Source organism: Benincasa hispida, chromosome 10 (genome assembly GCF_009727055.1).
Source record: "Benincasa hispida cultivar B227 chromosome 10, ASM972705v1, whole genome shotgun sequence".
In the NCBI taxonomy this organism is placed as follows: domain Eukaryota; kingdom Viridiplantae; phylum Streptophyta; class Magnoliopsida; order Cucurbitales; family Cucurbitaceae; genus Benincasa; species Benincasa hispida.
Genome location: NC_052358.1, coordinates 6,597,241 through 6,622,813, shown reverse-complemented (window position 1 = coordinate 6,622,813; position 25,573 = coordinate 6,597,241). Strand labels below are relative to the sequence as shown.

Here is a 25,573-nt window from a genome sequence, read left to right as displayed (position 1 = left end):
TTGGTTGCCACCAGGTTGAAATCAGATTGCAAAGTAATGATGTGTTCTGCTATAGGTAGAAATGAAAGTATTAATGTTCTGTCCAAGTTTATTTGACATCAGAGACTATGACACCCTTCTTTAAAAATTTTGAATGATGTAGTTAAACTCTATAATTTACCAGTGAAAGTCAATGAAGAGATCTGTTTTTGTGAAGCATGTCATTTTGTTAAATCTCATGCTCTTCCATTTTATACATCTTTATCTCGTGCTCAATCCTTTTTTGAGTTAATTCATTCAGATTTATGGGGACCTATTCCTATAATGTCTGTAGAGGGGTTTAGCTACTATATGCATTTCTTAGATGACTTCAGTCGGTTCGTATGGATTTATCCACTTTAATTAAAAAGTGATGTCGAGGCTGCTTTCAATCATTTCTCTACTATGGTTAAAAATCAATTTGGTAGGAAAATCAAAGCCCTATAACCTGATAATGGTAGAGAGTATGTTAAAATTCACAGCATGTGCAATGAGCTAGGAATACAATCCTGGTTTTCTTATCCACACACCTCAGCTCAAAATGGAATAGCATAACGGAAGCATCAATATATTGCAAAAATGAGATTAACCCTATTAACTCAAGCCTCTATGCCCCTCGGTCTTGGTGGGATGCCTTCTTGAATGCCACCTTGATTATTAATGGGCTCTTTTCCATGGTACTCAAAGGGAAGTCACCTATGGGAATCTTGATAAAGAAAAAATTCAATGTTTCTGACCTTAGAATATTTGAGTGTGCTTGCTACCCATATCTTTGGCCCTACAACTCAAACTAGTTTGCATTTCAGTCTGAAAAAGTGGGTTTACTTAGGGTCCAACCCAGTTCACAAGGGGCATAAATGCTTAAACTCCACTTGAATTTAATTTTCCTTTTGCCTTAGGTTTTGGAAGATCATCTACGAAGTCTAGTTTAAACAGCCTAACTATCACTCAATGGATCCTAGACCAGCCATGGGATCAACCTCCAAACAACCCAACTCTCACTCAGCCCACTATCGCCCCTCCACTCTACCCACCTAGGTATTCAAGCCCAATTATTTCAATCCATAACTTCAACCAAATAACAACCCAGGAGTCCATAACTAGCCCAATGTCCAGACCCAATACCATATCAGATGGTCAGCCCATTACTAGCCCAATCTCCTTATCAACACCAGTGTCTCCCACGTGCCCAAGTAACAAATCCAAAGCCCAACACGTACCTTTATCCTCTTCCCCACAGCTCAGTCATGAATCTCCAACTTTGTCTTCCTCCAACCCTTCCTTCGACAGTCTCTCTTTCGCCAACCCTACCCCCGACGATCCCTCATTCGCCCTCTGTCTTACCCAACCATCCTATTGAAGGAAATCATACTCGAGATTTCTATCAACAACGAAAATAAGAACATTCCAAATTACAATCATGAATGAACAAAATATTTATAGTCGAATAGAAACAAGCGGTTATACTATTAATACAGAAATTACAGCATGAAAACTCAAATGACCAAAGAGAAAACTCTACGAACATTTGAAAATGCGTCTCCCCGCTCTTTTGCGCACGACCGCTCGAACACAGTAACTTCGAACACTCGATCTACACGACCGCAACACAGCACAAACACTTCGCACTCGTCCTCAACGATCACCTCGGCCACGAACTCCTCAGCACCACGAACGGCCTTCACAGCACCTCGACGGTGTCGAGTTGAGTAAGACACCACCAACAAGGCTACCTTGGTATTCTTGGTGTGAGAATCTAAAGGGTGGGCTCTGTTAGGACCTGGAATGAGGCAGGCGAAGGAGGAAACACCGATCGTGTACACGACTGGGCAAGTGGGAGATGGGGAGACCTTATCGTATAGGTCGATGCCCAAATCATTTAGCTAAAGCTATGCAAATGTTTAGCTCAGTCTGTCACCTACAGACCAACTACACACGAATCGTTTACTTTGAGCAAAACATCGTCTAGCAAAAGCTATGCGATTGTTTGGTAAATACTGTACGATCGTTTAACTCGCACATTGCATGATCATTTAGCTAGCCCAAGCTGTCGTTTGAGTAAAAATCTATATTTTACTTGACACTATCGTGAGTTTCCTTTTTGCAAGAGAAATCTCTAAAAAAAACTTTTTTATGAAAAATTTTTCAAAATAGTTACTAAAATTTTAATCTCATGGTTACCATGAATCCAATAACCACGCCACTCAATTGTGTAATTAAAGAAAAAGAATAAATTTATCCAATAATAAAAATATTAATTATAAATATAAATGATAACGAACATTATCAATAATATATTTAATACCTATAGTTTTAATATTTCATTCTCATGAAACATATAAACTATAATTCTTTTTCTATTCATGGTACTTAATGTAAATCTTAATTTACATCGATCTTTCCACCAGAAATGTATCTTATACATCATAGCGATTAAATATCATATATAATCAAAATACCTATTGTCAATTTGAACATTTCAAAATCAACACCAAGAACTGATCCTTCAATTGAATCCATTGAGGCTAACAAGGACATATGACCTCCTGTAGTTGAAAGCTCCAACGGTAACATGAATAACTGACTAAACTCTTTAGTCAAGGGGATCCACCATCCGTAAACTACCAAGCACTCCCTAAAAGACCGACAGTTTGAAACTCTTCTTACCAACAGAATATATTGTGACCATCTAACCATCAGCAGTGCGACAACCCCTCACCAAGATCGCTCGTAAGTATAGCTGATGCCAATAATCTTTTATGTCCCTGTAGTTACATTATCTCTTTAATACCAACTGATTCCCTATAATGAACAATAAGTCATAGTTTCTAACTATGACTGAGTCTTCTCTTCTAAAAGAAAGTTGTGGCCACTATGTTCAAGCCCGGAATCTAACCTTTAGGGAGCAATCTCTCTACTATCCCTACTTCGGAAAATTGGAGTGAATCCATCTTGTGGATTGAGTTCCTAAGCTCCCAAAATCAGACAATCCTCATCCAAAGGTGGCATGTGAGTTTGCCAATTTTGGCACTCTCACCTATATAATCAAAAGGACCTGCCCTCAAAGGCAAGAGTCTTCAAAACACTCAGGACGAGGATGTGTCACTTAGGTTGTTTAGGGTGAGATGCCAGTCTTTTTGTATCAAGCGGCCCAAAAAATTTGATATAAAGAGTCTAAATTATCTCGGTGGTCAGATCTTATACAAACTCTTTGCATAGGAACCCGCCACTCTCACGTCTTTACATGAAAGGTCAAGATATACCATCTATAAGTAGTTTAAGCAACACTTGCAAACCTCTACGAAAAGGGTCCGTATCCGTAGGTGTCATCATGGATCAGGTATCCCACCTTAATCCTTATACTACAGACCTATCTAGGTTATCACTTAAGGCATGATCCACTTGTATATCACATATACATGCTTAAGTTCACATAAGACAACCAAGAAGTTTTGTTTATTGGATATGAGTAAATGCCAGAATTAAATAACATTTATTTTATTCATTAAACAATGTGTATCTTTACAAAACAACGAGACTCCGGTAGAATTAGGATACCAATCCCAATACCTATGACCAACCATGCCAACCCCACCCCCGACCTACGATATGAACATAGTTAGGTGTAAATGGGTGTTTCAGATTAAATGAAATCTTGACGAGTCTGTTCAACGGTATAAGGCTCGAGTAGTTGCCAAGGGATTTTATCATAGTTTGGGAATCGACTTCTTTGAGACAGTTAGTATGGTTATGAAATCTTCAACCATTCGGGTCGTTCTTTCCTTGGTAGTGACATGCAATTGGCAACTTCGACAGTTAGACTTTAATAATGTCTTTCTAAATGGACAGCTTGATGAGGATGTCTATATAGAACAGCCTCCCGGGTATGTTAGCACTGAATATCCTAATCATGTTTGCAAATTAAATAAAGTTATATATGGGTTGAAGTAGGTTTCTCGTGCTTGGGATAACATGTTAAAGTCTGTCTTGTTAAGTTGGGGATTCAATAACAGTCATTCAGATACATCCCTATTTATTTACAGACAAGGTTCGTATGAGAATAAACTTCCTTTTTGTATTTCTACCTTGGGATTTAAACCTTCTCTGTTGTTACCATTGTAATCTAAAACTTTTTCAATTTAATTAACCCTTAAACTTATGCAAGAGTGGCAATTAAACCATTAAATATAGTACAATGCACAAACTACTATTGAATTACATAATTGTACGTAATTTTCTATTTAGAAAAAAACGAATAAGTAGTTAACATTGTCAACTTAAATATAACTCAACTGATTAAAACATATATTTTTTGTCAAGAAGTTAAAAGTTTGAATGCTTTATTTAACGCATTATTGACAATTTAAAAAATGGTAGTTAAACATCAATATGAAAGCTACACATTACTAACGATTAATGTTATAGTTTTCAAATTTTAGTGAAAATTTGAGTCTAATTGTTAATTTATTTTAGTATAATAGAGATAAATAAATTTGAACTATATATCTTTTGGTCTCTAACACATATTATATGTCACTTGTTACCATTAAATATCTTTAAGATTTTAATGCACCATTCTTACAATTTTGAAGTAATCTGTACGTTTTTAAATATCTAATAGCTCTATTATATTATAGGATTTAAAACACTTTTTGGTAACTTTTATAAAATTAACAATTTAATCTAGAAATTTTGATATGTAACAATTTAGTTCACGTAATTTCAATTTTGCAACAATTTAATTTCCTATCGTAAAAATTTAATTAAAAATTTTTGACTTTTTATTATTTAATAATTTAGACTCTGTAGCTTAAAAATGTTTGATACTTAATTAATTAATTGATTTATCTATTCAAGCAAGAAATTTCATTAAATCTTAACATTAGTCTTTTCAATATGAATTACTTCTAGGAGCTAATAACCAAGTGTATAGCAGCATTTTAAAAGAAGTACAAATATAGAAAAATTTATCAGTGATAAACTCTAAGAGCTAAATCTAACTTTTGTTAAATCTGTAAATTCTTTTGCGTTGAACTATATTTGCTAATACTTGGACCTGATTGCTATATTTGAAACTGTTCTTATACTAAAATTGATTAATCAAGGAACTAAATCGTAAGTAATAGTAATAACAATAATTAGGTTAAAATACTATTTTGGTCTCCATACTTTGAAGTTCATTCAGTTTTAGTCATTATACTTTCAATTATCCAATTTTAGTCCCCATATTTTAAATAAATCTTAAATTTAGTCTCTCAAAGTTAATTTTATCAAAATTGATTAAATAATAATGATAATAGTTTTCATGAAAAAGAATAAAATATGCAAATATGTCTTCAAAATTTATAGTAACAATGCTATAGATAATAAAAAGTTTTTTTTAAAAAAAGATCAACAATAAACTAGTAGGGGACTAAACTTAAGATCTATCGAAAGTACATGAATTAAAATTAGACAAATGAAATTACAAGGACTAAAATTGACCAAAATTCAAAATATAGGAACCAAAATGATATTTTAACCTAATAATAATAAGGGAAAATATTAATTTATATCCCTAAACTCTGAAGATTGTATCAATTTAAACCCTCAACTAGAATTGTATTAATTTAAACCTTAAACTTTGAGGTAGTATCAACTAAAATCCTAAATTTTGGGATTTGTATAAATTTAAACCCTAAAGTAATAATTGTATCAAAACATTGAACTCTTATAAGTGTATTAATTTAAACCATGAACTTTCGTAAGTATATCAATTTAAATCCTGAGCTTTCGTGAGTGTATCAATTCAAATCCTGAGCTTTCATGAATATATCAATTTAAATACTGAACTTTCATGAATGTATTTAAATAAAACATAATGGAGGATTTAAGTTATACAACTATGAAAGTTTATAGTTTAAATTGATACACTTATAAAAATTCATGATTTAAATTGATACTATTATTAGTTTGGGATTTAAGTTGATACAATTTTTAAAGTTTAGGATTTAAATTGATACAATTATTAGTTTAAGATTTAAGTTGATACAACCCTTTCATAATAATTATTATTTTTATCATAAATATTATTTAAAAAAGGAAAAAAAAAAAACCATATTGTTAAGAGGGCGTGATTATTTGGGATGGGGTTTTACCGATCGGAGTATTTGTTGGGGTTCGTCTTGAAATTGATGGGCCAGCCCGGAATGAAATCGGAAGGGTAGGGATCCATTCAGGCTTAAGCGGAGGTCTCTCACTTCCTTTCCTTCCGCGTATTTCCCCTTTGGAATTTCGATTCAGATTTCACAATCCAACTGAAGCTGCGAGGCCTTCAACAACAACAACAAACAACAACTGGGTATTCCCCAATCAGCATGAACATGTTCTACCGAGGGTAATCTTCCTTTTCCCCGATCTCCATGCTCAACTTTTTCCCTGTTAATTCTCATAATTTGACGTCGATTTGGGGTTCTGGGTCCTCTGTTTTTTTCCTCTCTATCTTCTGTTATACCTTAACTGATCGGGATTCTAAGCTGCTATTGACTAATTATTCTTACGAACCATTATCGGTTTCTTCATAATTCACTCTGAGAGTTTCGTTCTTTCTTTTATTGAATTGGGATTTTTTAGACCGATTATTGGTATGACCCTGTATGCGTGAATGTTGTTCTTCTGTTGGAATTTGTTTTGTTTTTGGGGTTTTATACCCTTCTGCAAGCTTTGCACGATAGGATGGGGAGAAACGATTTAAATAGGGTGTGTGGTTGAACAAGCAAAGCAGAATAAAGCCGAAGTTTTAACTTGAAAATTTTGCGTTTTCAGTTTATTGTGTTTGTGAGTCTGGTAGGATGATTAGTTGGCATGTTTATATGATTTAGAAGACTGAGTTGTTGAATTGTCATCAATTAACTATGAGTGTTGTGTTGGTGACTCTTGAGCTTTAATGTTTATTGTCTTAATATACATGGGAATGTTTTAGAATGGGAAGAATACGCTTGATTCTTTTACCTTCCTTTGCTCAAGATGAACCCATTCATCAGTGAGAGATTGGAAAATGAGGAAAGGACTAGAGGGGTAAATTAGTTCAACCACCAAAGAAGGCTAAAATCGAAACTGTACTACCTGCTAGAAACAGTCAATCACAATTTTTGCTATATTCCCGAATTTTTTATCTGTGGCTAGTTTAAGTATAATATCAATATTATTAGGAGGAAGAGAGTCACCTCTGAACGAAAGTATTGGGAAAGGTCTCTCGATTGCTTGCTAAGAATGAACCACTTTAATTGGCTTTTTAAAAAAGAATTGGAGGAGGCCTTTGATATGGTTGATTTAAATTTATTAAATATCAATTTGGTATTGGAGAAAAAGGGCTTTGGCTTGGGGGGATAGAACCACGGATCTCTTGGCCCTCAACACATACAGATACTAGTTGAGCTAAGCTCTTGTAAACAGAAAAAGGGCTTTGGCCTGAAAGGAATCAAATGAATATTCAATTGTTTCGGGAGTTGGTGGATAATAGCAAGAGGAATAGCAAACTCTCTTAGGGACCCATTCTCACTCTTATTCAATATGTTTTATCTAGAATTCCAATGTACACCTCTCTTCGAAATCCCTATCTCTATCACCAGGTTTCTGAAGAAACACTTCAGTGATTTCTCCTGGCATGATGATTCTGTGTCAACAGGCTGCCACCTCGTATCAATTTGTAACATTCCTGAGCTTCCTATTGGGGTGTTAGTATTGGCCGTGTAATCAATCATAATCCAGCCCTCATTTATGAACAGATTCTCTCTATCACTAGCTCATTTCTTGTAAATATGATGCTCTATGCTCAAACTTCTGGTGGATTTCAAAGGTGAAAATGAAGAGAGAATTTGATCTTTGGAAAATTGCTCATCCCAAACCCTCGCATTAAGACCTTTATGGCAGATTACTCCCATACGGCCATACCTCTATATTACTATGAAAAACAAATGTTGGTGAGCTGACATTTAGGCCAGCTTGCAAGTAAGAAGAAATTCGAAGTCTGGACATATGTGAAAATATCTCCATTCTCCAGCAAGTCTCTTTTCATCACCTTGTTTTCCCAAGGTAAAAAATCTATGGCAAATTGTGTTTGGAGCAGAAAGATTACCAAAAAGTTCAAGGCTTCTTATGGATATCTTTTAGGAGAGTGGTACTAAACAGCTTTTACTCGCAAGATTGTATCCCCCTTCTTTTTATTCTTCAATCTGGTCCATAATATGCGAAGCCATCTCTTCCTATGCTTCAATTTTGCAGCTAACCTCTGGAACAACCCTCACTCTATTAACCACTGCAAAAGAGGATGAAATAATCTGTGCGTCAATTTATAACTGCTCATGTCTATGGTTAAGTTTAATGTAGTCCTTTTCTAGGGGTTGGTGGTCCTGGAATTTCATGTGGGTATTGGTATTTGGCAATGCATCTCTGCAGTTGAGTTAGAAGCGTCTGCATTTTTTTTTTTTTGGTATATATCTTTTTTAGTTCTGTGTTTGGGAAATAGTGAAGTTTCCCCCTTTCTTTTTATGGGAAACTTGAAATTGCAGACCAATATTTTTATAGCCAAGAAAGCAGTAGATGTGCATAGGAGTGATCTCTTCCTTAGTAGCATAGCAATGAATGGGAGAAATGAGAATGCTTTTCTTTTATTTTAATTTCAAACATACTTTTTATATCTCCCAGGATGGGGTGTTGATGAGGTTTCTTTTTTTTGTGAATTTCTTGTTTCTGTTTGGACTGAAGTTCATATGCTGATGGTGGTGATGGTCGTGAAATGGGTGCGAAGCGTCAAAGGATAGTCGATCAGGGATCTTCTTATTATGGGACTCCTCCGGGTTCTGGGTTTATGTATAATACAAGTCCCTATGCATATGTTAATCAGCCACCACCATTTCCTGTTGTCAGACTACGGGGTCTTCCTTTCGATTGCATGGAAACTGATGTTGTCGAGTTCTTTCACGGTCTTGACATAGTTGACATTCTTTTCGTCCACAAGAATGGAAAATTCACAGGGGAAGGTTTTTGTGTTTTGGGTTATCCGCTGCAGGTTGATTTTGCCCTTCAGAGGAATAGGCAAAACATGGGCAGAAGATATGTTGAGATTTTCAGGAGTAATCGTCAAGAATACTACAAGGCTGTAGCAAACGAAGTTTTCGATGCGCGGGGTGGGTCACCAAGAAGAAGTGCACCCAGGTCCAAGTTAAATGATGAGGTGAAAGACTGTGCTGAACACACCGGTGTATTACGCCTGAGAGGATTGCCATATTCTGCAGGCAAGGATGACATACTGGACTTCTTCAAAGGTTTCAACTTATCAGAAGATTCAATTCATTTAACACTGAATTCAGAGGGGAGACCAAGTGGGGAAGCATTTGTCGAATTCTCAAACGAGCAAGACTCGAAAGCAGCCATGTCCAAGGATAGAATGACACTAGGTAGCCGTTACATCGAGTTGTTCCCATCATCACATGAAGAATTGGACGAAGCAATCTCTAGAGGACGGTGACACCAGCTATATTCTATTCACTGTTTTTCCTCAATTACTATGTTGTTTTGCTTTTGAAGCAGTGAGATTTATGGAGTTAGAAGTGAATAGGAGAGCTAAGTTTGTTTTGTGTTCTAATGGTGACCGTACATTCTCTGTACTTTCCAGGACCATTGTTTGCCAGTTGAGCAGGTCGTTTCGCTCTCGACTGCATGAACTTGTGAAAAGAATTTGGTTTAGTAGGCCTCTCTATATGTATTAACCATTTCTCTGGGCTGATGCTTAAAATATCTCAAGATTATGTTGTATTTGCTCACACAAAATTTTCAAATTTTACAAGTTAGATTCATATGTTGGGTAAATGCTGTACTTTGTTTATAACCTCTGACATTTTTAGTCTTTAAATTAAAGTTGAAGGGTGAGGAAAAAAAGATTGTAAAATTGGAAACTGTATCTGTAGGCAACAATTGATATGTTTTTTTCAAAACTGAAACCTAGACAGATTTTCTTAGGATAAAGTTGAAAAGATGAAATTGTTAAAGGAAAAGGACATGGGAACGTGGATTAATATAAATCTAGTAAATGTTGTATTAAAAGAATAACCCTTCGTGTCAAATAAAATATTTTGTGTTATCATTTTCATTATTAATAATTTGACTGTTGTTTGTTGTAAATACAATATGGTGGGGAATATTATAATTCCATTTTAAGCTACATAATTATAATCAAGACATACTCATGAGGAAAGTATTTTGAAAAATGAGAATTGAAAGAAAAATAGAAAACCAATTGCCTTTTAACTCAAATAAAATTAAAATGAACAAACACATACATGATACAAGAAAGCTAGAATATTCTCAATTCATACATTTTGTATAACAAATCAAATCAATCATATACTCATTTGATCCATTCAATCTTTTAAGTTTCAAAAACTTTTCTCATCACAAGAAGCCCTTTTTCATTTGAGAAGCAATTGAAGAGCCTACATTATATGCATTACAATATATAGTATGATCATGAAATTTTCTTTTTTCTTTTTTTTTTTTTTTCCTCCAAAGGTTGATCATGAGAAGTTTCTATAATTATGCCAAACTTTAAAGAAACAAATTTCCCCTTTGATTTTCTTTTTTTAAAATCCTCAATTGATTAACAAATAAACAAAGGAATCTTCATAAATAACTAATTAGTACAACCATCAATTACAAACAATTCCACCATACACACACACACACGAATATATATATATTAAATTCACAATTATCCTTATAACCAAATATCAATATCATCACAAACAGATTCTATAAAGTACAACATTTTAATTTTCCATCTAATTTTTCTTCGAGTATAGCAAGAAGAAATAATTAATAATATTATTATTATTTTAAAAAAAAGTTTTTTGCGACTTGTGAATTTTGATTCCCCTGCGGGCTGCGGGCAGCGGGCAGCCCTCTGCCCTAATTTTAACTCATCAAAATTAGCAGTAATCCCAAGAAGAGTTGCCTAAAAATTTGAACTCCATCTCCCTCCTTTCTCTCTCTCACTGATTACTACCTCGGGCAGCGGGCAGCCTACCCTGATTATCTCTGTTTATAATCAGCTCGAGATGGGCACGAAATGCCAATCCCCTCTTTCTCTCTGTTTCTCTCTCTCTAGGGTTTTGTGGGTTTTTGAACTTCAATCCTTCTCTTTAATGGCCATCTTCCTAAATTATCTGAAACCCTTTTCCTTTTAGAACAAATCCTTTCTAAATCTCCAGTCTTTTACAGAACCCCTCTGTTCTTTTTTTCCTAACTCAAATTCCTCTGTTTCAAAACAGAGTTTCTTCAAAATGACCCCTTCCGGAGCAAGAATGGCCACAAGAACCAGAAGAAATTTACCCAACTTGAAGCTAACTAAGAAAATCAAGAAGACGAAGAAACAGCAGCAACAGAACCAGATTCCGGCCACCGTACAAAACGACATCGTTCAATTTACCGACGAGTGTTCTGACACCGACGGCGGCTGCAGTACTCCAAAAGCAGAGAGACACAGAATCCCAGAGATTCTGACGTGTCCACCGGCGCCGAAGAAACCAAGAGCTGTTTCTGATTGCTCATTCCGACGATCGCCCATTGCCTTTTTTGCCCCTCCAGAGTTAGAGCTCTTCTTCTTTGTTTCCTTGCCGGTGCCGGACATTTCAGTCTGAAGCTAAAAGTTAATCTAGCGAAGCTTCGTGTGTCTATACAAATTTTACAGAGATATTAATCATCAAGTTTTTTAATTTTCTCCTCTTTTTTGTTAGATATTAGTTTGAATAAGTTTGGTTTTTTTTTTTTAAATCTTCCTCTTTTGTGTGAGAATTTGAGGTTGAAGAGGAGATTTTGAAATTAGGTTTGCTCTGTAATATTAATATTAATATAATCTTGATTTTTTTTTTTCTTTTGGGAATTTGAACTGTGTATTGTTGGTATTGTAGGGTTAGTTTTTGTCGTTGTCCCACAAACTTTCCCTCGTGATAATTTTGAAGAAATGGGTTCACTTTATTTTGAAGTGTAATGAAATGGGTCAATGGTGGCTGCCATTTTCGTTTCGAAAGCTTCAGACTTTCTTTTATGGGTTTAGGGTTTTATGACAGTTATTGGTGCAGATTCCAAGAAGAAGAACAGAGGGATGAAGATGATGATGAGAAAGTGAAACGGCGTCGTTTTAAATAGCAGAAGGCTGCTTACACCTCAGTACTCTGTTTCCCTTTCCTTCATACATTCCACTTGTACACACTCAACACTTTCTGAATTCTCTTACATTTTCCACGTGGCCTTTTCTTAATAAAAAAATATGTGTATTTAAATATAAAGATAATTTTTTTTGGTTTATTTTCAAATATAATAAAATATTACTTTGTATCTATAATAGATATTGATGTAGTTTGATGACTATGAGTGTCTATCATTGTCAAGTGGATTAAGTAGATTATGCATATTATGTCATTTATTAAGCCGTCTAAGTCAAGCTCATCTAAGCCAGTCTAAGCCAATGATCTATACATAGTGGATATACTTGGGTAACCCAATCACATATGTAATAGCTCCAGATCGATATTCCATCTATGTGATCGAGACTATCATCGCTTCCTTCCTCTACCAGTTCCGAAAAAAGCAGTTGTGCTCAACCATGAGCCTCGTAACACCTACGCCACTACATGTTGAACTATACGACTATGTTGATTGCAAGGATGGACCTACTAAAGTATCTCTTTGAAAAGTCATCCTTCATGGGCCAGCAAGGTGGCATATGTGACTCTCAAAGTTCTGTAAAAGCAACGGAAAGCTTTGTGTCCACAATTCCAGACCTTCAATCCTTGATCATCCCCTAAGCTTAGTTCACATATTCTTACTTAGTTCGTATACCAGGCATATGGGGCAAGCAAGAAAAACGTATTCGCCATAATTATGATATCTTTTGTTGATGATGATAGTACTATTAGCTCTTGACTTGGACAATAAGTGGCTTACCAATTTCGGGTGTACGCGTCCTATAGTCTAAATTGATAGACAGTGACATTTTGCTATATTTGAAAATATTTTCAGCAGTTTAGTCATTTTAAATAATTACCCAAAAGAAATTTGACACATGAAAGTTGGTAATTGTATTACTTCGATGGCTTTCACAAGTATAATTTGGAATGCGTCCAAATATTTTATTTTTATATATTGAAATTCATTTTTTTTTTCTTAATACATATTTGGACCTTAGAACTTAAAAAGAGAGATAACACATCACAATTTACAACTGCACAATTATAATATTTTTTAGTACAAAAGATAATTCTTTTCTTCTATAAATTTATTGCTTATTTTATAGATAATGTATGTGTAAGCTTCTAATGTTATTCATTTGGAGATTAGTAAAAAAGGTTGTTTAAGAGAAGTTTTTTATAAGTAACTTTTACTGTGATAATAATTAAATTCCATTACTTTTTAGCAAAATATATAGTTTTATGATCCGAATAACAACTTTCTCTTTGAGAATATATTTTTTTAAAAAAAAGTATGGAGAAAATTCAAATTTTCGAACTAGTTTTAACAATTAAACTTAATAGAAAAAGTTTGTTTTATTTTATTTTTTCTTAAAAATGAAAAATGCTTAATTGAAAGGGTTCAGTATATACTCTTGATGTATTTATTTACAAGGCAACCAAATTTGACAATCTAACATATAGGGTAGTTTTATATTCGTGTCCAATTATGTTCACATATATTCAAAATTTTAATTTTTTTTAGTACATTTAATTTTGTTTCATATACTTTAATCAGTGGTTTGAAATTTAAATAATCTCTCGATAACGTGAAAATAGTATTTAAGTTGGAAATAATTGTCTTAAATGATAAAAAAAAAATGTAGTAAATGTCACTGTTTATCCGTGATAGATCGTAAGAGAACCCAATAAACATTTATCAGTGACAATCTAATCAGTGATAAACCACGATAGACATTTATAAGACTGTCATTGATAGATGTCTATTGTAGTCTATTACGTTCTATAACTTACAAATAGTGATATTTTATTATATTTGTAAATAAATAAATTAATTCATTTTTTCTTTATTTGAATACAACCTTAAATTGGATGAGGAAATAATTTTGTAATTTATCATAACGGAAGAAACTATATATATTTGTGTATATGTTTAAAGTGAATTTAGTTTTAGAAAAGTGATTCAAATTTCATGTTAAAAAATATATAAATGATTAGAATTTATGGTAAATTATTAGAGAATGATGAATTAGATTAAATATTGAAAGTATTATAATAAGTGAGATTAAATGGGTAGAGGGCAATTATTTGTTTTGGCTCCTTCCAAATAAAACTTTTAAATTAAAAAAAAAAAAAACACAAATAATTTTTTTATTTTTTTTTTAGTATGATTATTATTGTTTACATATGAATTTGTCTGAAGTGAGAAAAAAACTAACCTCATCCAAAACAATGTAAGAGAATCCAATGAAACCAACTCGTGCGGTTCCGAATCACTGTCTCAGAAATAATGTTTACCAAAATGGAATCTCATCATTTTTTTTTTCAAATTTCCCTTTTTTTTCCATATTCATTTTTTTTTTAAAAAAAAAAAACAAAATATATCGATGAAACTATTGAAGCCCCACATGTATTTTTGGCACAATCTTTTAGAATCTCAAAAAATTATAGAATACAAAGAGAAAGATTATTATTAAAGCATATAGAGTTGAGAAATGGCTTTGAATATATCAAATCGTTTGGAGCTTTAAGGAATTTAAAAAATTTGGTGGCGGACAGTTTTGGTTTCATGAAGTGGTGGTCTTTTAATTGATGTGTTTCCTTCTTTTTCATTTATAAATAATTAACTAATTAAATTAACATATCCTTTCTTTCTTTCTTTTTTTTCACTGTTTTTTTTAACAATATATATATATATATATGTAGCGATGTAGGTGGTGGATTGAACCTCAAACTTTGAAATAATTAATAGTATAAATTTATGTCAACTGAGAACATATGAGTAGGAGATCGAACCTCATATCTCAAAGTTAATAGTACAAGAACATACTCATTGAGTTATACTCGATCGTGTTGGTATTTTTTATCCACTATTTTTCTATTTGTTTAAGTTTTATCTTTTAATAAAATTATATATTTTGAGTAAGATTGGATCTACATATAATCATTCATTTTCATTGGAAAGAAAATAGAGAAATTTCATCTTCTTAAATCCCAACACAACTCTCTCTCTTCTTTTCACGTCAATAATAATGTTTCTTTTATGTTGAAAGAAAAAGAAAATTATTGAGGATTAAGAAGTTGTATAGGAAGATCTTAAGGACATGTTTGAAAGTGACCTGATAATTGTTAATTAAAAATCGTAATATTTTTAGTCATTCGAAATCTATAGTAATTGGTTAGCTATGTGACTAATATCTTTAGAATTAGCTCTTCCTTTCAAAGGGTTTCTTTCATGCATGTTGTGCGATGTTTCAATTCTATAGCACATGCGCTAGCTAGAAGAGGTTTTGCAGGTTCTCAATTTCTTTGGTTATGTAATTTCCTTGAGTATGCCATTTCTCTTTATCTACAGAATTTATCTTTTCTTGTAGCCTAAGGAATTTGCTTCTTAATATATGGTTATTATATTATAAGGAAAAAAAAATCTACCACCTTTTTAGGATAGAAAAAAAATTATACTTTGATGGTATAAAAATCACATAGATGCAAAATAAATATCAAAATTCATTCTAAATGATAAAAAGTACATATTCTAAAGTGATTTTGAACATGATAAACGTAATTTCTTTTACCATTTGAAAACTATTCCCAAATATGTCCTTAATATCATTGGTGTTATTTTTCAAGTTCATTCGAGAAAGGCTTAACAATATAACTAATAGTTATTTATGATTATAACGTCAAAGAAGGAGGCTTTTGTATTAAACATATGTAACTTAACTGATTAAGACATTAATAAACCGTCCTTATAAATCAAATGTATAAGAATAAAAGCTATATATATATATATATGTAAGTCAAAATGAATAACAATTTCAACAATGGTAGGAGTCAATATATGACACAAATTAAAGGAACAAATATAATAATATGAGCCCCTTCATTATATATTTTTTTTCAAACATGTGAAGTTAAATCCACAAATACCAATATATTTTTTTTTATCTAAATTATATGAACAATGTCTTTAAATGAAGCTAGGCAGCTTCCTAGTGGCCAACCATATAAAATAATACTAATTAACCATCCATTAATAAATCGTTGCAAAAACCAATTATACACCAAAGTTATTTTATTTCTCCAAAACTCTTAAGAATATATGCACATGTGATCGCATTGGGAAATGCTTGTATTTAACCTACCAAAGTCTAATATATATTATTGCTAAAAAAAAGTCTAATATATATTAATTACAAGGATAAGATATAGATTATTGGACAATAATTAATTAATAAGTTAAGGAAATTGTGAGTTAGAGTTTAATGTATGGACCTTTTTGGAATATTTCCATTAATAATAATGGAGACATTATAATTAGATTAGAGTGGGAATTAACCCAGCCGGCCATCCCAACTCTTTCTTTAATCATACCATCTTTTTCAAAAGCTAACTCCCGTACGTTTGTAATTATTCTTTTTCAGTAATGTTTTATAAATAGTTGACACCTTAATACTTTTATTTATATTTTAATTAAATTGATCATATAACATGTCAAGGGACTGTTTGGGACGTAAGTTGAGATAAGATGTCTAAAGTTCATATGTCTTGTTTGGAGTGTAGAGTTGAGTTCATATGTCTAGAGTATCTAGTGTAGTTTTTTTAACTCTAAATCATTTGCTTTTATGATTACTGTTTTTTTTTCAATTTTTTTATTCAATAATTCTATTCATCTTTGTATGAATAAAATATGAATTGCTATTTTTTTTTTTTTTTTAATTTTTAAAGCTTTTCTTTCTTTCTTGGGCAATGAACAATTAACTCATTACATTTCTTGCAGAAATATGGTTAAATAAAATGAGAAACCAAAGAGAAATCAAAACTTTTCTAATTTTCCTCTAAGAATTTCATTATCGTCTTCTTTTTTTTTCTTATTCTTCCTATTGGTTTTTTTAATTAAATCTCCCTCATCATTTTAGTAGCCAATGGAATGTCACCACATTTCTTCAACAATTTTATTTTCAATTCCTTTAAATTTGGAGGCTCATTAGAAAACAAATATCCATTTTCACTAATTCTTGCTAAAAAAAATTTCCATTTTATGATTTCTTTTTGTTATATGTTACATACTTTTCATCCAGATATTCTCAACAATCATTTAATATGTAAATTCAATTAAATAAAAATATCTTTGTTTACAAATTTTTTACATATAATGTTGCACTTAATATAAACAAAATACAATTATTTATATAATCAACAACTCTACAACACACTTTAACAGTTATCAGTCTTATAATAATCGGAAGTGGTTGTCGAAGTTGATTATCGAAAATGATTTTCGCTGGAGTTTGTAATTGGAGGTGGTTGTTGGAGCTTAAAGTTGGTCACATGAAGGTGGTATTGGAGTTGGTCATCAAATTTTGTCATCGAATGTGGTTTTCAGGGTCTGGAGTTAGTCGAACGAAGGTGGTTGTCGAAGTTGATTATCGAAGATGATTTTCGCTGGAGTTTGTAGTCGAAGGTGGCTATCGAAGCTCGAAGTTAGTCACATGAAGGTGGTGTTAGAGTTGGTTGCCGGAGTTTGTTGTCGGAGGTAGTTGTCGAAGTCTCCAGTTGGTCATCGAAGTTGTTTGCTCGAAGATGGTCATCGAAGGTGATTTTCGTCGGAGTGTGTAGTCGAAGGTGGTTGTTGGAGCCTATGAAGGTGGTTGCCAGATTTGGTAGGGTGAAGGTGGTCATTGGAGTTGGGTCACGGGATCCAGGAATTGTTTGTCGGAGTTGGTCGCGCGAAGGTTGTTGGAGCTCGGAGTTGGCCACCGTAGCTATCACCGAAGGTGGTTGTTAGAACTCAGATTTTCGTCGCTGGAGTGTCATCGGAGGTGGTTCTCGGAGCCCGGAGTTGGTCGCCAGAGTTTTCATCGGAGGTGGTTCTCGGAGCCCAAAGTTGGTCGCCGGAGTTTTCATCGGAGGTGATTGTCAGAGCCTGGAGTTAGTTCCCAGAGTGTGACAGTTGCCGATGGGTGGAGCCATTGAAAACATTGGAAGAAGGGAGAGTTGGGGTGAGTTGGTAAAATGTATAACTCAACTCATGTTGATGAACCAAACATCCCCTAAATTTTATTTAGTTCAAATATTAGTTACGAACATCTTATGTCGTACTATCTTTACTAAATATATCTATTGCATAGTTTAGTAGATAGTTTTGAGCTATTATTTGATGACTATTTTATTTTTAGATGTTACCTCTATTCATAATTTTATTGTTTTGTTACATATTTTTTAAAAATATTTTTAAAATATCAAACTAAAATTCGAAAAAAAAAATCTTAAAAATTTGATGATTGTTTTTAAAATTATGATTGTTTTCTTACTACTTAGTTACTATCACTCTCATTTTTCCTAACTAAAATGCTTGAATAAATTCTAGAAATAAAAAGGCTTTTTTTTATTATTTAGTTTTCATAAGATAACCTTGGAAGGTAAATAACAAAATATATATATATATATATATATATATTTGGAACTTGAAAGTAATATCGTGTATAAATTTTAATTTTCAAAGACAAAAAATTAAGGTCTTGGTAACTATTTGATTTTTGTTATTGAAAATTAAGCCAATCATTTCTATCTATTAATTTATAATATATTTTGTTGTCTACAATTTACTAGTGTTTTCAAAATCAAAACTAAATTTTGGAAACTTAAAAAAGTAGTTTTTAAAAATTTGTTTTTGTTTTTGGAAATTGGCTAAGAATTCAAATATGTTTATCTAAAAAATATGAAAACCAATTTTCAAGAAACCAAATGGTTATCAAACGGGCTTAAATAGACATCAAACCAGTCTACTCTTTTTAGATTTCAAAACTTGACTTTTATTTCGAAAATGTAAGTAGAAAGTAGATAAAAAAAACATAGAAACTTATAGATGAAAATAATGTGATAACAAAGTTAATTTCAAAAACTCAAAATAAAAATATATAATAGTTATCAAACATACCTAAATTTTTCTTATCGATTTATTTTCATGTATTGTAGCTAGTTATCAAAGTGACTTAAATTTAATACTATAGCCTGTATTGCAATATTAATTTTTTTAAAATATATATATATTTGTATTTAAATTTTCATGTCTTTTATTATGCTCCTTAAACTCTCAGCTATCCAATTTTAAACTCAAATTTTTATTTTAGCATTTACTATTAATTAGTATTAAACGAAAATCTTTTGGACATGAGCACAACAATTTAATGGGGAAAAAAAGATTAAAAATCTTTATAGCTGCCTAGCAATATGGGGGAATCTTATCAAACATTTGGTCGAATGGATGGATGGTTCTTTTTTTTTTTTTTTTTTTTCTTCTTCCGAGGAAATTTGTGGATTATGCACTTTATACTTTCATGTTTCAAATTAGTCTTTATTAATCAATCTTATCAATTTATAAAATATATATTATATATATGATTATATTTGAACTTTTGAAGAATCCGAGGATGTTCCAAAGGGATATTTTTAGGAAAAGAAATTTAAGATCTTGAGTCCAAATAATTAGAATCCAACCTTAATTAAAGAAGGTTTGCTATTTTCATTATATATGATATGTGTGGTAGTAGAATCAAATCTCTAATTTCAAAAAAAAAAAAACTCGTAAGATATTAAATCCTATCTTAGTGGCCATCATGGATTGAGCCCATTAAACCAATTCGTGATACATGGTTATGTGTTAAAATCATTTTTAAAATTTATCACGGTTTAAATATAATATATTTCAAAATTCACAAATAGAAAATTTAAATAAAAAATAAAAAAATAAAGACCGAAGAACTCTCGAATATATCAAAGTGGGTATAATTTCACGATAATTGACATGTACTGTCTTATTTAAGGTTAAAAATTCAAATTCTTCCTCTAACTATATTTGTTATACTGAAAAAAGTTATCAAAGATTTGTCTCAATTGGCCATGTAAACCAAACAACCTCTTAACTATCAAATTCAAATATGAAATTTATATTTTACGAATGAAAAAGATAGTATAGAGTTTAGGATTCGAACTTTTAATCTAAATAGAACATTATTAATATTTTAATTAATTGAGTTATACTCAAATCTATCACTTATACAAAAAATACCGGTACTACTTAAATAGTTGGAATCATAATGACTATATATATGTTGATGATAAAATATTAAAGTAAGAATGTGTTTAGATGTAATATCGTTGAACTTTGTTAGACATTTATAATATGAATAGAAGGATAATAACGGCTATTTTGGAGGCTAAAATGTAATAGAAATGAGTGAAGAATCGAGGGCGGAACGGAAATAGAATTGTGAAGCGTGAAAATGGTAGGAAAGAGGGTTGGATTGCAAAGTGTGAGAATGGGATGAAATTGATAATATAAATCGGACCTAAAACACTCAATCCAAATATGACTTTTTGATTATATTACATTACAAGTTCATTCCATTAGAGTCATCGAACACGCTTTAACAGAAAATGCAAGGAATGGAATAATGATGGCAGTGATTTGAGAGGGGGAGAGAGGGGAAAAGAATTGAAGTGAAGTGTGTTTAATTAGAAACATGAGTGGCAGCTTTTAGGCTTTGTGTAGAAAAATCTGTGCCAGCTTTTTGTCTAACTTTGTTTGGAGGCTTTAATTTGCAGAAAGCAAAGCAATATGGGAGAGCCCAACTCTTTGTCTTTGCTCCCCAAAACCTTTTGATTTCTGATGGATGGATGAATGAATGAATCAATTGGATTCCTCTTCCCTTATTTCTATTTGCTTTCCCTTCTTTTGACCATCTAAATCATTTTTACTTCTCCCTTTTTCTTACATCCCCACTTTCTCACTCCCATTTCAATATACTTAACTCATAATTATTTCCAATTTTTCAATCTCTTTCTCTATTTTATTTCAGAAAGTTGAGAATAATTCAAAAGCTTTAAGCTTATAGGAAAATGACATTTCTAGGATTAAGTTTGAAAATTTTATTCCTAAGTAAGACGATCTCATACGAGGTCCCCTAATTGACTTCATTGATGGAAATTCAATCAATCCTTAAACTCTTATCAATCAGGATATGGACACAATTTTATAATTTGATTATTATTATTTTTTTCTAAGAAAAAAAAAAAGAGTGAATGAATAGATCATCTTCCTTTCTTTGACTCCAGATTTCTTTATTTTCTTTCTCTCAAACTTTCTTCCTTTATTACCATATTCAAATTAAGGGAAGTTTTTCTCTTTAAGAAAAGGAAAGAAAGAAAGACAACTGGAAGTATGAACTGTCAAAAAATATAAGAAAAGGAAGAACTGGGCCTCATAAAAGCTTTTGTTTTCAATTGGGCCTGGTCCAGTACTATGTCCGGCCCACATTACATCTTCTTCGCTCTCTTTGTCCATAGTCCAGCCCTATCCCATCCTTATGAAATTGATATACACACACACACTAATAAAAACACATGGTACAATGCACGTGAAACCTGTCGTTTTAATTAAAAATTTAGAATATACTGTTTTTTTAGCATGTAATAAATAAATAAGATGTGTGTTTCTTTTAAATTTTAATTACTAGATAATGCAAATATTTTAATTCTTCTAGATGATCAACTTTATGGTAATGAGATTTAATATTTCGTGAACTCTTTGCATAATTTATTTAGTCTTTATTATTTAAATTTGGTAAGAAATAATGGATTTGTAGTATGTAACAAACAAATATTATATATAATTTTGTTTTAATTTCCACAACCTTCTAAAAGTTAGATAATTAAATAATTTATTGTAGTGTTTTCACATGATCGCATCTTAGTTGTTTCATATGCACCAATTGTATCTATTCAACCTATAACTTAAAATTTTAAATATATAAAGATATTTCATTAAACAATTTTTTTCTCCTTATTTTTAAAAAAATGAGGTTGTTGCTACTTATATTTCGTTATGTAGGAGTGGGATTAATATTCAAATTAAAATTGGTAAGATTGAGTCAATTTTATAAATCTCTAGTTTCCCAATTTTCTCAACGTAGCTATCTATATCTACTATATCTTTCTTTTTCCTATTTTTCTCCATTCTATCTTAATTGACTTTGCACTTTTCTCCTCACATCTCATAAATGTCTCTTTTGTAACATCTCATAAAAAAAATCAAAAATATTATTTGCTTCAAATGAATTTTATGGGAGCGTGTTTAAATTCATTTTAATTAGATAAAACATAAATTTGAAAGATTAAAAAATGAAGAAACAAACATATATGATATTGTAGAAAAAAATGAATAAAATAACCCAGATTCCTTATACAACCACTTTCAAAGAAACTCATAAAATTCATATATCAAAATATCTAAAAATAACGGTATGATGCATAATGACTCCTTAAATCTCTAGAAAATAAAGCATGATAAAGTAAGCCAAAATACCTATGAAAACAAATGAGTGAGTAGACAAAATGAGGAAGAAAAAACAATTCTCCTACTAATCACCTATTCCCATCAAACTAAAAATAAAGTTGAAATAAATTTTAGAGAGATGAGTAAATCATCCGTTCATATATATTTCGACATATTCAATTTCTCCATGAAAAGGAAAAAAAAGAAAAAAAAAAAAAACCTCGTTGATAGCTATTCACAATCATCATAAGTGACAATATCAAAATATCTATATATATAAAAAAAAACACGATGGCTCCTTGAATTTCTACAACTCAAACAAAATAAATAAACTCTTAAATCAAATGTCTAAAAAAAATACAAAATTAAACAAACAAACAAAATTAAATGTGATAAAGTTAATCAAAATGTCAAATCAAATGTGATAAAGTTAATCAAAATGTAAAACAAACAATGAGAAAACACAATGAGGATGAATAAAAGTAACAATTTCACTACTAATCACCAATTTCCATCGAACTAAAAATAAAGTTGACATAAAATTTTGAGAAATAAGTAAATCATACTTACTTTCATATGCAGATAAATTCAATTTCACCATAAAAGGAAAAAAAAAAAAAGAAAGTCTCTTATTGATAACTCTGACGCTTCACAACCACCATAAACAAAACCAAAAGACGTTAAAAGAACTAATTCGAAATAGTTTTCAAAATAATTATCCCTGCAAGACTTTAAAAAAGAAATAAAAAATTGTAGATGAAGGATGACTCACCTTAAATCTCTACAATGCAAGCAAAATAAATAAATTCATAAATCAAATCTCTCCGAAACTTTTTTTTTTAAAAAAAAAAACCAAAACCCGAAATTAAACAAAGAAATAAAAATCAAAGGCGATAAAGTTAATCAAAATGTCTATGAATATAAGAAAACAAAATGAGGAAGAAAAAAGTAACAATTCCACTACTAATCACCAATTTCGATTTAACTAAAAGCATACTTACTTTCATATATTGACAAATGCAATTTCACCGTAAAAGGAAAAAAAAAAGTCTCTCTTTGATAACTCTGACTGTTCACAATAAGGGTGTGCACGGGTTGAGTTGGGTTGGGTTAAGGATGTTATTTGGACCAACCCAAAAATTCGAGTTAGTTGGGTTGGCAACCCAAAAGACCCGAATAAAGTCTCTAACCCAATCCAACCCGACTCTTAAAATTTGAGTTGGGTAGGATTGGGTTGTCGGGTTATAATTTATTTTTTTAATTAATTTAAAATATGAAATTTATATGCAATACATGTCTAATAACTACTCATAAAATTCAAATGTTAAAAACTAAATATCTATGGTATTTATTTACAAACTTTAAACAATTACAAATATCATACCAAATTTAAAAGAAAAATATTAAAAATTCATAATCCATTAACTCAAATTAGTCAAACGACTTTAAACAAAGAGAAATATATATATTTAGAATGTCTACGCGGTGGACTTGATTTTACCAAAGATGATGAAAACGTGAATTCCCAACCATTTATGCGTTGGAGAGACCGTTTCCTATTTTGTGCGGAAGCCTTTTATAAATCACAGGCTGAAACAAGTGAAATCAAGGGACATTACCCGGCTCAACATTCTTAGAAAACAATCGAATCGAGGGTCCGGAGGAAAATTAGCCATTCGATCTTGTAAACTAATCGAGACCGAAATTGGAAAAAGAGATATGAGCGGGTATTCATCTGCTTCTCACGTTCCGTGAATAGTCGGGACATTGAGGAATATCCAGAAAAGCATTTAGGGAATCGATCTGATTCTATCTCTGTTCGTTCCGTTTGAAGAAAGGAAGGATCCCATTTAGGGAATCGATCTGATTCTTTCTTTTAGTTGTTGAATCTCTCTTTGATTGATCAATGTGTGATATTCCGAATCCTCATTACTAATGGAATCGAAATGATCTCTGGATTGATCAGAAGATCCTTTCAATTGGCTAGAATCCGTTACTTGAACGAAACTAGATCTTGTGGAATCATATTGAATATTTGACAAGACATTCCGTACCTTGCTAAAAAACAATCCTTTTCTAGTAATCGGTAATGTAATAAAGGCAATCTGAGGGAGATTCAAAGCATCTAGAAGAAAGGACGAGCGGTTACTCTAACAGAGGATACGTTCTAAACCGATTCTTTCACTATTCTATCCCTGTTTTTTAGTTTTTTATTGTGATTCATTAGTTAATCCTTGAATTTTGAAATAATACAGAAAGACACCCCCCTCTCATTCCCCCTTTTTCCATAAAGAAGCCTCGCTCCCTAAAGCGAAAGAAAGGGCCCCTCTCTGATAAGGAAACATTGTTTCTCGAGAAGAGATGGGAAACATGCTCAATCTCATTTGATTGAATAGTTGACCCAGCTCCTTGTTGTTTGAAGAAGCCCTCCACTTCAATGGTATTTTTTTTCACGAAAAGCAAACATGAGATAACAAATCCAGTCTTTCACTAAGATTTCGAATAGCTGTCCCGGATTCAAGTTGATTATGTTTCGCCTCTTCCTCGGAAGAAAGACGATCAAACAATTCCCAATCATGGTCCTTGCGGATCTGATCATCCATATAATATACAAAAAGAAACTCCAGATATTTGATATCTTTCTCTTTGAATGAGATCTCAATTCCAGCGACGGTTCATTAGATATCTTATAACTGGGAATCCCTCTTTTTTCGATCCATTCTCCACCACCGCAAACCCCAGTTAGATTCAGCATGATACACTTTTTAGTTATTGGGAGAACCCAAGTACTCTCTTTCGGATCAGGAACAGCTCTCAGAGATCTTTTTTTCCTTTTGGAAGATACAGGAGCGAAACAATCAACCTATTGATATTGGAAGAGCAAAAGATTTTCCAATGTATCATTTCTGGGTCCAATGAAACATAGGTATAGGAGAGAACCTGTCAAATAGAGATTTTTTCTTTCGACCATCTTTCGATTGTTAATACGATATAT

General features: G+C 31.9%; 2 protein-coding genes across 3 annotated transcripts; both read left to right on the top strand.

Annotated features, from left to right (window-relative positions):
• Nucleotides 1–6,147: 6,147 nt before the first annotated feature.
• LOC120088515 (heterogeneous nuclear ribonucleoprotein F) lies at nucleotides 6,148–9,861 on the top strand. Of its 2 annotated transcripts, none has more exons than XM_039045883.1 (2): nucleotides 6,148–6,394; nucleotides 8,764–9,861. In XM_039045883.1, exons 1-2 carry the CDS (start codon nucleotides 6,375–6,377, stop codon nucleotides 9,524–9,526), a joined length of 783 nt encoding a protein of 260 aa, XP_038901811.1. In that variant the 5' UTR covers nucleotides 6,148–6,374; the 3' UTR covers nucleotides 9,527–9,861. The 2 variants fall into 2 exon arrangements, with proteins under 2 accessions (XP_038901811.1, XP_038901812.1); XM_039045884.1 differs by lacking the exon at nucleotides 6,148–6,394 and having other exon boundaries at nucleotides 8,841–8,901; nucleotides 8,994–9,861.
• A 1,496-nt stretch (nucleotides 9,862–11,357) lies between these two features.
• On the top strand, nucleotides 11,358–11,693 carry LOC120088900 (cyclin-dependent protein kinase inhibitor SMR13). Its single transcript, XM_039046338.1, has one exon. It carries the CDS (start codon nucleotides 11,358–11,360, stop codon nucleotides 11,691–11,693), a length of 336 nt encoding a protein of 111 aa, XP_038902266.1.
• Nucleotides 11,694–25,573: the final 13,880 nt, after the last annotated feature.